This window comes from Chenopodium quinoa, unplaced genomic scaffold, assembly GCF_001683475.1.
Source record: "Chenopodium quinoa cultivar QQ74 unplaced genomic scaffold, ASM168347v1, whole genome shotgun sequence".
NCBI classification, from domain to species: domain Eukaryota; kingdom Viridiplantae; phylum Streptophyta; class Magnoliopsida; order Caryophyllales; family Amaranthaceae; genus Chenopodium; species Chenopodium quinoa.
In genome coordinates this window covers 22095403-22109255 of record NW_018742204.1, presented here as the reverse complement: position 1 = coordinate 22109255, position 13853 = coordinate 22095403, and the positions used below count along the sequence as shown (strand labels likewise).

The 13853-nt window shown below is 33.5% G+C and overlaps 1 protein-coding gene across 1 annotated transcript; it reads right to left on the bottom strand.

The window, feature by feature from the left end:
• Positions 1 to 9634: 9634 nt before the first annotated feature.
• On the bottom strand, positions 9635 to 13135 carry LOC110687825 (probable LRR receptor-like serine/threonine-protein kinase At3g47570). The gene is made up of 3 exons (XM_021864500.1): positions 12784 to 13135; positions 11061 to 11942; positions 9635 to 10949 (listed from the first exon to the last, which is right to left on the bottom strand). Exons 1-3 carry the CDS (start codon positions 13133 to 13135, stop codon positions 10543 to 10545), a joined length of 1641 nt encoding a protein of 546 aa, XP_021720192.1. The 3' UTR covers positions 9635 to 10542.
• Positions 13136 to 13853: the final 718 nt, after the last annotated feature.

The following is a 13853-nucleotide window of genomic DNA, read 5'->3' as shown; positions in this document are numbered from 1 at the left end:
CATCACAATGCACAAGTAAAGGAAGATGAGATTCATGGCACACTTGGTTTTTGTTGTACTAGGTGTTTTATGATATATGCATTAATGGTTGTTGGATATGCTTACATATATAGAGAGGAATTAGTTGTTGGATTAATAATTAATTGATGGTGGAAGACCTATACAAGTCAACTCTAAGTGGCTGCCTTCTAGAATTAATATCAAAATATATATAGTTAATGAATACAAGATGATCTTAATAATTGCTAATTTGCTAGTGGAATAATATCAAGCAAAGTCAAAGAAATTATTTTGGAATAAAATGCTTACGAAGAAAATGATTTATTTTTTTAAATGTGTAAATATTTTTTTCTTGTTTGTGAAAGGGTCACTAGTAGAAAAATGTACATTTGCGTCACCATATTTGCGTCACTCATTCTAAGGAGCGAAGCAAATGTTTTATTTTACCTTCCTTTTAAATTATTTGCGTCGCATATTATTTAAGAAGCGACGCAAAACTCAAGTGCATTTCAGCTTTCTATCATTTGCGTCGCTCCTATTTATTAAAGCGACGCAATTAATAAACTTATTTGCGTCACTCATTAGTTAGCAAGCGACGCAAATAAGTGATTAAGTAAATTGCGTCACTCTTTTACTAATGAGCGACGCATGTGTACATTGTACAACATTATAAACAAGGTTATTTGCGTCGCTTTTTTATAATAAAGTGACGCAAATAACTCTTTTGGCTTTAGGTTTTTCTGCGTTTTTTACCTTAGTTTTTCATCAGGTACCTACATTCACTATACAAAAAGGAAAAAAAAAACAAGAGTTCTTAAATTCCAGCGAATTTCTACAGCAAAACACCCACAAATTTGTCTCTGAAATCCAACAAATTCGGCCAAAAACTTGCGTTTCCCCAGCAAATTTAACATCTGAAATCGCAGTGAAGTCGAAGACCCATAATCGGCTGCAAATTCGAGCAATTTCGAGCAAAAATTTAGACCAAAAACCCTAAGAAATTCGAAGCCTTAAACCCAGAAAAATTGATTGTTTCCAACCAAAAATCCCCCATTTCGAGCAAAAAATCAACTCAAAAGCATACAAAGTCGAACCCTAAAAGCCCCAAAAATTTAATTTCGGTCTTCAAGTTCGATTGGGGGATTTCGTGGGGGGATTTCTAGGGATTTTGGTAGCGACGCAATATACCCTAAGAAATTCGTCCTATTTCAGTCATAAATAATTTTTGTTCGAATTTCAGTCAAGAAATTACAGCAACAATAGGTTAAGTCAAGAAATTACAGCAACAATAATTGTTTGAATTACGTCTTTTTCTGGGTTCAAGTCAAGAAATTACAGCAACAAAAATTCGAGAAATAACTGAAATTTTCGAGTGGAAAAATCGCTTAATTTCGCCCCAAAAAACCCGAGGAAGTTCAAGCAAATTACAGCAACAACAATTGAAGTTCGATTTCGGCTCGACATTGTTGAATTTTTGAAGTCAATTCCACCTATGGTAAGATTGCTTCTATTTATGTTCAATCTTTTCTTGGTTTAAGGCATCGAATTCGGGGAAGATTAATGAGTGTGCTGAGTAAGCTTAATTTGCAAACTTTGGCTATTTTTACATGATTCATAATTATTGTGTCTCTGCTTGGTAATTTTGCAAACTTTGATTTAAGTTATTACTGCCTTAATCTATTCTAGTCTAGTACAAATGTACATTACTTGATGATTTAAGTTATTACTGCCTTAATTGCAATTAAAAAGTCCATTATGATCTTGGGTTTAGTCATTGAAGCATGATGAACGAGCACTTCAGTCGAGTGATACATTGTTATGTCTATCTTAGTTGTAATTAGCCTAACAGATGATTAAGGTTTACGTGCTCGCATTTGTAGGCATCGAAAAGTCGATATCCATCATACATACTGTCATGCAGCTTGATTATTGCTGGCATGCTGTTCAACGTACCTTAAGAGCATGGTTCAACCCCTGGCCTAAGATCTGCCTTTTGGTCCAAACTTAACTTTTCCGGCAATTGGAAATTGAACCTTTTCTGAACTTGGACCACAACAAGCAATTCAAGAATTAACATGAAAATATAAATATAAATATAAATATAAATGGAAGTATAAAATGTCAGTGTAATCATTGAAGTGTAGCAAACTTAAAATTTACTGTAATGAAGCTTTAGGTGTCGGCTCCTGTAATGGTCTTCACATAGGCAATGTCAGTATTTCTTACTCAACTAATGTTATGACTATTTGGATAATAATGAAAAATAGTGTAAATGTACTTTTTTAACTAGTGGTTTTTAGTGATGATGGTTTTTAACTTGTTTTTAAACCTAGTATCAAGTTTTCTTATTTGTTAAGCTACTTTTGAAGGCCTAAATCTGGAGGAAAAAACCCAGAATTATTATTATTATTATTTTCAATTTTTTTTTGTAAGTCTCAAGCATGAACAACTGTCATCTCCGATTCATTAAAATGGAGAATTCATATGTTCCCTTGTAAATGGTTGAATAAAAGGAAGTTATTGTGAATCAAATGATCATTGATAAAACAATTAATACATATGAAATTATATAAGGGAATGGTGTTGTATGCATTGCTTTTTATCTTAGTCTAGGGCTACCGGGGTAGATTCTAAAACATTGCTAATTGCAGATCATTTGGTCCTTACGCTTAAGTAAAAATTGATATGTACTGTAATACACTTTGGTTATGCATGACATATTCACAGCCTGGTGTGGATCCTAATAGTCCGTTTACATGGCAGATGACAAGGAAAATACATGACAGTGAAGTTCACAAGTAATAACTACTAATGATGTATAATTTATGCCCATTTATCTTCCTTTGCAACAGAAGCAGGATTTCGATATTAATTACCAAAATATTGATCTGAGTTGTTTCTTGGGTGCACTTTGCAGGAGCACAGAGGAGAAACCAGGATGTTAAATTTCAGTTAAATTGTTCAATTTTTGCTACAAAAATGGAGAATGATTCTTCCAAGAAAATTGAAGTTTCTGCCCTAAACCCCAATTTACAATCAAGAGGTGCTTTGGTTGTATTAGAAAGGTTAGATCGAAGTGGAAAGAGCTCTCAGTGTATTCAGCTTCTCTCTCACTTGCAAAGTATTGGGTGTTCTGCTGAGTTATGGCGGTTTCCGGATCGAAATACTGCTGTTGGGCAGATGATCTCTGCTTATCTTTCCAATCAATCTAATTTGGATGATCATACTATTCATCTTTTGTTCAGTGCTAATCGTTGGGAGAAAAGGTTGTTTCTTTTTTCTTTTTATGATTGTTTTTTTATACATAATTTGTGAGTTGCATACCATGTGTTTGATGTTATGTTTAGCTGAATCTAATTCCTTTCTATGTTGTTATTTATTGGTTAATTTGGGTAATTCGTTCTCGGTTATATTACATTCTGGAGATTGTAGTTGGAATTATGATAGATTACTTTTAAAAAACTGTCTTTATTCCCCTGAGATTTTGAAATATATACAAGTATATTGGGACAGGAGTTCAGAATGTGATTTAAAGTTGTAAACTTTACTTCTTCATGAATCTGTTTTTTTTTTGTGATATGCTTGTTTAGTTGTTGACTTTGTCATCTACAATTACAGATCCATGATGGAAGAAAAGTTGAAATCTGGGACTACCCTCATTATAGATCGTTATTCATACTCCGGTGTGGCTTTCTCTTCTGCGAAAGGCCTTGATTTTGATTGGTGTAAGGTAAAATGTTATCACCACAATCTCTGTTTAAGTGACTGTTGAATGTTCTATAAAATTGGTTACTGAATTTTCATAATCCCATGACTTGTGAAAGTGTAAGGATTAAAAGTATTGTTTAACTCTTTTGGTTTGGTAACAATGGCATTCTATGAAGCATTATGTAAAGAGAGAATGGCTGATATAAGGAAATAATATATAGTAATTACAGTTGTTGAAAACCCATCTTCGAGTGAGTGTGATGTATGTTGACAACTTGCTTTGAAGATTCCAACTCTTAGTAATCAACCAGTTCACTCAGGCATATCTCTATTTAGTCGCAATATGATCACAATTCTCTTTGTGCAGGCACCAGAGATAGGATTGCTGGCTCCAGACATGGTCTTATACCTTGATATATCACCAGAGGTATACTTTCATTCAAATAGGCATGATAGGAATTTTGCCTTTAGTTTCACTGATAAGAATTTATGGGGCGTACCATTTATTTGGTAAGATCTGAGACATGGCTGTTAAACCAAATCTTAGTTTTTTCATAGCTTGCATCAGACTGTACAATTTTGGTAAGGCTGTAAGGTTAATAGGTTTGACAGTGGTGACTTTATCTTGCATAGTGTCATTATAGTGATGCCTGCAATATTATGTAGTGCAGGTTATACTAATTTTCTTTTACTTAAATATGTTCCAGTTTCTTGCAATGTTCTTTTTATTTTTGTAAATTATGTTTTTAACTAGATTCTGTGAGATAGTTGCTGTTTCATCAAATTCCGTAATAATGCCATCTAGATTTTCATACGATGCTGAATGATAACAGATGGTTGATGCCTGCTTTCCAATGGAAGAAGTCCAGAAGAAGCTCAGAGAATATGTGCTTGAGTGTGTTGCGGCCTGCAAAAATGGAAGGGCTCTGTCTCACTTCTGGTCACAATAGGCAAGCTGCCATATGCCTCTTGCTCGCTTGGGCGAAATTGTATACTATAGTCAGTAATCAGTAGTTACCACGTTTTGAACTCTAGGTTGAGCTGTTGAGGTACTTCTACCTTTAAGTTTAAGTCTAGAAGTTGGAGTTGTATTATACGTTGATTTGGTTAAGAAACATGGTTTGGAAATTTTATGGGTAGGCCAAATTACAAAGGAGACTCTGCCGAAATTTACATTTGCATTATTCAATAATATTGCATTTTAATTTCAATTATATTAGCGTTAGCATATTACTTTATACCTAGGAAAACAGGTACTACAAACATATACAAGGGAATTATTATATTATAATTAAAAAAAAAAATTCACCTCATTTGCGTCACTCATTAAACAAACAAGTGACGCAAATACAGCAGTTTTGTATTGTCTACTCAGTCATTTGCGTCACTCCTATATAAACAAGTGACGCAAATAACAAAAAATAAGTTTATTGGAAGAGTCATTTGCGTCGCTTGTTTATAAAGGAGCGACGCAAATAACAAAAAAAGTTTATCTGAAGAGTCATTTGCGTCGCTTGTTTATAAAGGGACGACGCAAATGACTAAAAATAAGTTTATCAGAAAAATCATTTGCGTCGCTCTTTTATAAAAGAGTGACGCAAATAACCAAAAATAAGTTTATCTGAAGAGTTATTTGCGTCGCTCTTTTATAAAAGAGTGACGCAAATAACAAAAAATAAGTTTGTCAGAAGAGTCATTTGCGTCGCTTATTTATAAAGGAGCGACGCAAATGACAAAAAATAAGTTTATCAAAAAAGTCATTTGCGTCACGAGCAGTTGCGTCGCTCATAGAAGCGACGCAAATACACTATAAATGAGCGACGCAAATGAGCCTTTTTCTACTAGTGGGTGGAATTTTCAAAGGTGAAAAGTTGTAAGAGTATTTTAATGGAGGAATTTATATTTTTCTCCTTCCTTTACTTTTTACTTTACCTTTATCCATCATGTCATCCACTTTTATTTTCAACTATAACTATTATTGTACTCCCCGCGTTTTTAAATATTTGGTCTATTTCTCCATGTGCGGAGTTTTTGGAGAATTTGAAGAAAATAATAAAATATGGAGTTAGTAGGGTAGTAGAAAGAATAAAAAATTGTAAAAAGCAAAAGTAGTTGAGAGAATTGGAGGAGAGAGAATATGAAATTAATAAAATATGATTTATGTTGTTGGGTTCACTAGGTGAGAAAAATGAATTAAATATAAAAAGCTTTCCAAATAAGGAAATGGAACAAGAATTTAAAAATGGCCGAAAAAGGAAAGTGGAGTTAAAGTGAAAGAAAATGCATGTTATAGAATTATAAAGAACATTGTATAGAAATGTTAAAAAAACATTTAGTTAAAGTGAAAAGAACATGCATGTTATAGAATTGTAAAGAACATTATATATATAGAAATATAAAAAAACATTCTGTTAAAGTGAAAATAACATATTATAGAATGGTAAAAAACATAACATGTTGTTAAATAATATTCTTTATCTTTATGTTCTTTAATTGTCAGTATAATGTACTTTTACATAATGTTAATTGTTTATTTTGAAATGTTCTTTGAATTTTGTCTATAGATTATGGTGGTTGAATAAAAATAATGTTCATTATATTATGTTATATTATTATCATTAGAGGTGATCAAAAATTTGGGTCGAACCGGGTTTTAACATAATATCTCATGCCCAAACCCAGAAAATGTAGCAAGCTTTTCGGGCTTTTTTCGGGCCGAGTTTGAATTTTTAATTAAAAATGCATTTTTAGGCTTGTCCAAACCCACCCTATTTTCGGGCCTGATCGAGCCGAGCTGAAGTTGATCACCTCGAATTATAATGTTCTTTATTAATATTACGGATGTTCTTTAGATATATATAATGAACATAAATTTGGAATTTTTTTTACAAAATATCTATATGTTTTTTACAAAAAAAAAAAAAAAAACTATATATGTTTATTACAATACAACTATATATGATATTCTTTATAAAACAGGTAAATGTTCTTTAAAAAATAAATGTATTTCTTTACTAAACAACTAAATGTTCATTCCGCCTATTTTCGGGAAAAAAAAAAGGATGCACAAAGCATCGTACACCCGCCCCATAGAAAAAGTTTCACTTTTCGTAAAAAAATTCACTTTCTGTAAAAAAAATTATATTTTATTAAAATGTTTTATGTCAAATTAAAACGGAGTCTTAAAGTCTAAACTTAAAGATGGTGTTAATCTTCCCATATGCATACGAGTTCATCAAATTTTCCATCATGACATTTATTTAGGCAAAAAACGAAATCATTAGCTCGTGGCTCCGTGCAGTTTTTTTTTTTTCGGAGGCTTAGTGATTTTGGAAAGAAGCAATTTGCTATACCTGTTGTTCCATTCTAGTGGAAAATGACGCAACGATGACAAAATAACAAATTGCTAAATTGAAAATATGTGTTGAAAATCTATAAAATACTCCCTTTTCCTTTTGTTTCTTAATTTTTTTGTCTACTTATAATGCTTTGACTTGTATGACATTTTTATGCGATTGAGTTGAATTTATTATACTGTGTAATTGGAATTTATTATACTATGCGATCGAGTTAAATACCGACCGTTTTTCCTATTTTTAGCAACCGTCTCTGACGGTCGCAGTTTACCCGAATTTCAGTAGTGAAATTTGATATGCATTGTAAAATATATATATATATATATATATATATATATATATATATATAAAGCATTTTTTTTAATAAATAAAATAAATAATAAAATAAAAGCGCATCATTTTTTTTATAATTTAATTAGTGTGATATGATTTTTAAAGTATAATAGGGCGACTAATGTGCACGTTTTGTAGCTATTTTACTTTCATTCACTAGTAGAATAAACGTGATGGGAAGCGGTTCAAACCCCCTAATGGGAAGCGGTTCTGAACCGCATGCCATTGGGGGGGCTTGCCATTAGCCTTTTAAATGGCAAGCGGTTCTGAACCGCTTGTCATTTGTAGTGAAAGGGCAGCGGTTTTGGCGCCAAACCGCTGCCCATTATGGGTATAAAAAATAATTTAATTTTTTTTAGTTTTTCCAATTAAATTGAAATACAAACATAATAAATGCAAAAACATTAATATTTTTATTAATTAATTGTTGTAATATTACATTTTCATTAAAAAAAAATAATTCAAGCATATTACAAGTTACAACTGATGCTGCTCTTGTTCACCAGCCGTGCACATACTACCAGCCGCGCGCACCTCCAGCCGCACGCGACTGCCACCACCAACCACCTTAACCTGTATCACCACCACCACCATATCCCGATTAACCGTATCTGCCAAACAATAAATTGAAAAAATAAACAGCAATAAGTAACTTAATTTTAGATCTTTTGTGTAAAAAAAAATCAGATTTTAAATTATAAACAACAAAATTTTAAAGCTAAAAACTCAAACCAGACCCCAACCCACCACGACGTCCACCCACGACCACCACCCACCCACGACCCTAACCCAAACCAGACCCCCACCCACGACCCTAACCCAAACCAGACCCCCACCCACGACCCTAACACAAACCAGACCCCAACCCACCCATAACCCTAATCCAAACCAGACCCCACCCACCACGACCTCCACCCACGACCACCACCCACCACGACCTCCACCCACGACCCTAACCCAAATCAAATTAAAATCAAAAATAAAACTAAAATCGAAATAAAAATTAAAAAAACCATCAATCTAACCCGATTTTGGCTTCAAATTATGGTTTTAAAGGTCAAATTCGACTATAAAAACTCTAGATCTAGAGTTTTCATGGTCGAATTTGACCTAAAAAACTTATACACCCACATGCATGCACGAATTTGCTCGAAATTGTTCAAAATTGTTCGAAATTTGGTTTAAATTATCCTCGAAATTAGCTTGAAAATACCCAATTATGTTCAAATTTGATGAGATGAGAAAGAACAAAGAAAAGAGAAAATGAAAGTAGAAAGGGCGAATTAGAGGGAAGAGGAGAGAGAGGGAAAACGAGAGTAGAAAATGAAAGAAGAAAGGGGCGAAATGAAAGAGGAGAGAGAGAGCAGCCGAAATGAAAGAGGAGAGAGAGAGAGTCGGGGTAAGGAAGAGGAGAAGAGAAATAAAAGAGGAGGGGTAAGCGCGTTTTAGGGTTTTTTTTTTTTTAATTGGCAAGCGGTTTGGGGTTGAACCGCTTGCCAATATATCTAATGGCAAGCGGTTCAACCCCTATATATTGGCAAGTGGTTCGCTCCAAAACCGCTTGCCATTTTATATTACAGGTTTAAAAAAAAAAAGGGTGAATGGCAAGCGGATTTTTAAAACCGCTTGCCTTTTGGGGCTTCCCATCACTTATTTTCTACTAGTGATTGCTTAATCGATCAGCTCAAGCATTACAACAATAACTCCACAAATTACATAAACCCGAGCTCACTGATTTTTGAGATATAAAATCAAACCAAGACAAGCAAACCAGACCACTATTTTCACATTCAATGTTAAATCATTTTAACTCTACCTATTTTATCAGACCTTCGATCATACATTAGCTTACCAACTTTTAAGTATCAAACCTAAAAAGTTCATTCGAAAATTGAAAACGAGAATAAAAAAATAGCTTGGGCATATCAATTTTGAAACGCTAAACCGTTCAGCAGATGTATGTAAATATATTGAGTTTATAACTATCTTGCTTTTATTAATAAGGAAAAAAAAGCGAAAATAGATACTTCAAATTAATTTCTCTATAAAATTTTCTTCATCTTATGAATTTAGCTTCACTCACTTTAGAAACAGAAAACTAGCAGCTATGAACAACCTTTGACATGATCTTGTTGTCTTAGCTGGATAATATAGGGAACCGATCCAATAAGGCGATAACTAAACTTCTCTTTGAGTTGCTTAACATAGCATATGCTGGATATATATTGTACATGCTTGATACTGCCGGACCTGGAAAATCAATTAGTTTATCAAAGTTTATTTTTCCCACAATCAGAAAATAATATATACTATGTATTATTTAATGATCTTTAATTTTATACATTTTGCCTTTGAATACATTGCACGAAGTAATAAATTGACAGTTAAACCAAAAAACTTACTCTGAATCAATTTTTTGCCTATGCCTCAGATTAGTCATAACGATCATTGGGGGAACAATACCTAACCCCGGGGAAGGAAAAGGATAATGACAAGTCACTAATGAAACTACCAAAAAAATTTCGAACAATGACTTTAATAATGTACCAGTTTGAGAACTAAGTAGGTAGTGGTAGATATATGTAAAAAGGAAAAAAAAAAAAAAAACATTGTCCTTAGGAGTCATATACCCATAACCTTTGGCAAATTTTACAATGTCTCCCACCATTACAACACCAAGCATTTACTTGTATAATTGCATTGTTAAAGTTTATATATTATATCTTCTTAATGCAAGAAAAAAGGAAGGAAAGTAGCTTCCCCTAGGAGCCGAACAAGTAACTTTAGTCTAAAAATATGAAGCCTCCACCATTGGACTACAAAGTACATATCATTACTAGTTGCAATATTTAATATTTAAACCTTCTCTGTTTTTGTGCTAGGTCTCGTGACCTACCGTGCACAAGGGTGGCTCCGCCACTGCACGGTATCCATCCTTTTTATGCTAACAAGGCAACAACTGTGCACAAACTCTGTTAGATTAAGAGATCAAGGCATCATCAAGCCCGACTAGTACCACCCTTTTATTTTAGATTTTAAAAAATATATATATATATCCTACACTAAACTATACCTAATTTAAAAATTAAACAAAAAAAAAGTTGTTATCAAGACACAATGAATACTTTGTAATTTAATAGCATGCTTAACCGTCTATACAATACATGTATCTATTGATGATGCGTAACTCTTTAAGTAATTTATCCTTTGTCCCCAGTAGTTCGTTGATGGCATCTTTGATTGTTATCCGATATAGAGATGACTGTACTGAACATTTTAATCCAACCTTAACGACAGATTTTATACACTTGATATAACAGTCAGTACTTGCCAAAGTTTCATCTTGATTCCCATTTCTTGCGTCTAGAAGTCGTGGATCAATTATCTTGGACAACTGATCCGTCAATAATGCTGATTTTGCATACTTATGAAGGTCTAAGTCTCCGCCAAACATCCTATCCGTGGGAGTTTTTGCAGTCATCATCTCTAGCAACACAATGCCGTAACTGTAAATGTCACCTTCCTCGGATACTATGCTTCCTAGGCCATATTCTATCCAAAACAGGACATTTAAGAGGTGAGCAAATTGGGTATTGATAAGTAAAATATACGAAAATAATTTCTTATTTCAAGAAAAATAAATAAATAATAGTGTGGAGTTACCTGGAGCAACATATCCAACAGTCCCTCTAACTGCAAGTGAACTACTATAACTTACACGCGCATGTAAATGAAATCTTGCTAAGCCAAAGTCCCCAACATGAGCAACCATATCATTGTCGAGCAAAATGTTGCTTGGTTTCAGGTCGCAATGAATTATAGGAATGTCACAATAGTTGTGCAAATAATCAAGTGCACATGCTACATCAATTGCGATATTTACTCTTTGAATGAGGTTTAAGGTTCTCTCGTATTTACCAATGTGAATCCACTGTTGAAGATTACCATTTGGCATGAACTCATAAACCAACGCCTTGAAATCGTTACCTTTAAAGTCCATACTCGAGCAAGCAGTAACAACCTTAAGAAGGTTCCTATGACGACTCATTCTTAATGCCTCACATTCTGCCATGAAGCTCTTGGTCGCTCCTTTCAGATCAAGGCTAAAGATTTTAACCGCGACAACCATGTTCTTTTTGTCCAGATCAAGAACTCCTTTATAAACAGAACCAAAATGGCCTACACCCACTAAATTTTCATTCGAAAACCCTTTTGTTGCTTTCAAAAGCATGTTGTAAGATACTTTCAAGAAGGGCGATTTTAATTTCAAAGATGATACTTGAGACAACTTATTTTTTTTCCTCCTATAAATTTGAGACAACTTATCGTATTTTCTCCCACTACGAACTGTGAAGTATACTATTAACAATATCAAAGACATTAACCCAAAGCCCCCAACAAAGGCAATAAGCACCTCCACAAGAAGAAGTCGTCGACCCTTGCACTTACATTGCTTGCCTTGTGAACTTGACAAACGAATAAGGCTATGAAGCTCATCATCACCAGGATACGCTCTACCAATCTTGTTATTTTCAAATTTTGTTACTGCATATTAACAACAGTACAAGAAAATTAAAATCTAGCTCTGCCTATTCAACAACAATACAAGAAAAATCTTACAAATAGAAACAAGTTAGACTAAACTTGAAAGATTGAGGGATGACTAATCTTCATGCCCCTGGTAACAACGTAAGTTTGCTAGTGTACTAGTCAAAACAAACAATTGAATTGAATATCTATCTATTTACAAATGTTGATAGTCTTTTAGTGAAAATTTAAAACTTCCAACATTGTTATCCTCTAAATCTATTTTTTTTTTTTTTTAGGAAAACACATTGAAGAAATAGATTAATCAAGGGTCAAATTGTCCGAGAGTATATAGGGAGAGACGTCTGGAGGACAATGGTTAATCCACACTTGTTCTACCCCAAAAGAAATCACCCTAGCAAGATGATGAGCTACCCTACACTAATTTAGCAATTAAAAAATTGTTACTTTTAACTTCCCACATTTCATTTCTTATTTGTATTAAAATAATATTTTATGTCTCAGATAAAACCCCTTATTATATATAATAAGAAATAGAGGTATTATAAAATACTTTAAATTAAACCTTAAATACAACAATTTTATGTACTGAATTTATTTTTATTTTTATTTTTAAAAAAAAAAACCTGAAAAAAATTAAGGCATATTACGTCAACGCATTGACTCTCAAGGTCTTGCGCAATGAACATTGACCAAGACATATCTCATAAAAATCTAAAATCATTACCTACTACACCGTTGACTCATTGACTCACGGTCGTATGCAATACTGTGCAAATTACATTTCCATGAAAATATCATACGGAAAAATAAGAAGGGGGGGGGGGGAGGCACTAACCGTAACGAATTTTACGACAACCTTCTCCGTCGATGAACCCATCACCGGTGAAACCCGGACGACACCGACACCGGAACCCAATTGTTCCGACATGACTACAATACGCATATTGATGACACCGGCACCTGCCGGTAAGCCACCAACCAACTTGAATTGCTTGAAACTCGACCAATGATAAATCCAAATCACCTCTAGCCACTGAATCATAAACAACAACTGACGAAAACAAAGTTTGGCATCTAGTACCAATGACATCTTCGTACCTCAAAGTAGTAGAATTCTCGGTAATATAACAACTAATATATTCACTCCTTCCTTTACACTTCGAAAATCTGCTCTCAACCAAGTTCATTAATGGAATTACACACTTGTTTAACGGCGTTACACAGTTTTGTAAAAGTAAACTATTTTGCGCAGTTAAAGCGTAATTTCTTCCGTAAAGATGATGTATTTGGTTGATCGGACGGCTGCAATTTGGAGAGAGACTTAGTAAAAAGGAGTTCCATGTTATGTTCATAATATCAAAACCTTGGAATTCCATTCTACCGTTGGACGTGCAATTCAGTCGAAACTCACAATTTTCGGAGAATCCGAAAGGGTACTTTACTGTTGTTCCGTTGCATGATCTGATGCATTCTGTTGGATTTGTTATCGCATTTGTTGTTGATATATATATGAAAGTGAAAAGTATCACTAGCATTGATATTGTTCTTTCTATATTTGTTGAGGTAGTTTGCATATTTCTTATGTTTGAGACTTGGGTTACGTACAGAACTAATAATGAACATGTACATGGATGGTTTTGTTAAGTCGTAATTTTGAACTTTCAATGTGAAATAATTGTGTTCCTAATATCATTTTTACGTGTTTTGAATTTAGTGAACAATATGTTTAATGTTACATCGAAAAGTCAAGTTGTCTCGTCAATTAATCCTAATGAGTCTATATTTATAAGCGGAATAATCACTTAAAGAAGACAAGAATAGCTAGATAAACTGTAGAAAAGTTCTTGCTTAATACACTACTATTCAAACATTTCAAAGGGAAAAGAAATGTTAATTATGGATGAT

Bases quoted from the DNA above. Each gene is read 5' to 3' on its own strand.
- LOC110687825 (XM_021864500.1), bottom strand. From the start codon at position 13,135: ATGAACTTGGTTGAGAGCAGATTTTCGAAGTGTAAAGGAAGGAGTGAA. The intron at 11,943-12,783 runs GTTAGTGCCTCC...GTTAATATGCAG, and splicing joins TTGTCGTAAAATTCGTTACG to TAACAAAATTTGAAAATAAC. The intron at 10,950-11,060 runs GTAACTCCACAC...TGTTTTGGATAG, and splicing joins TGTTGGATATGTTGCTCCAG to AATATGGCCTAGGAAGCATA.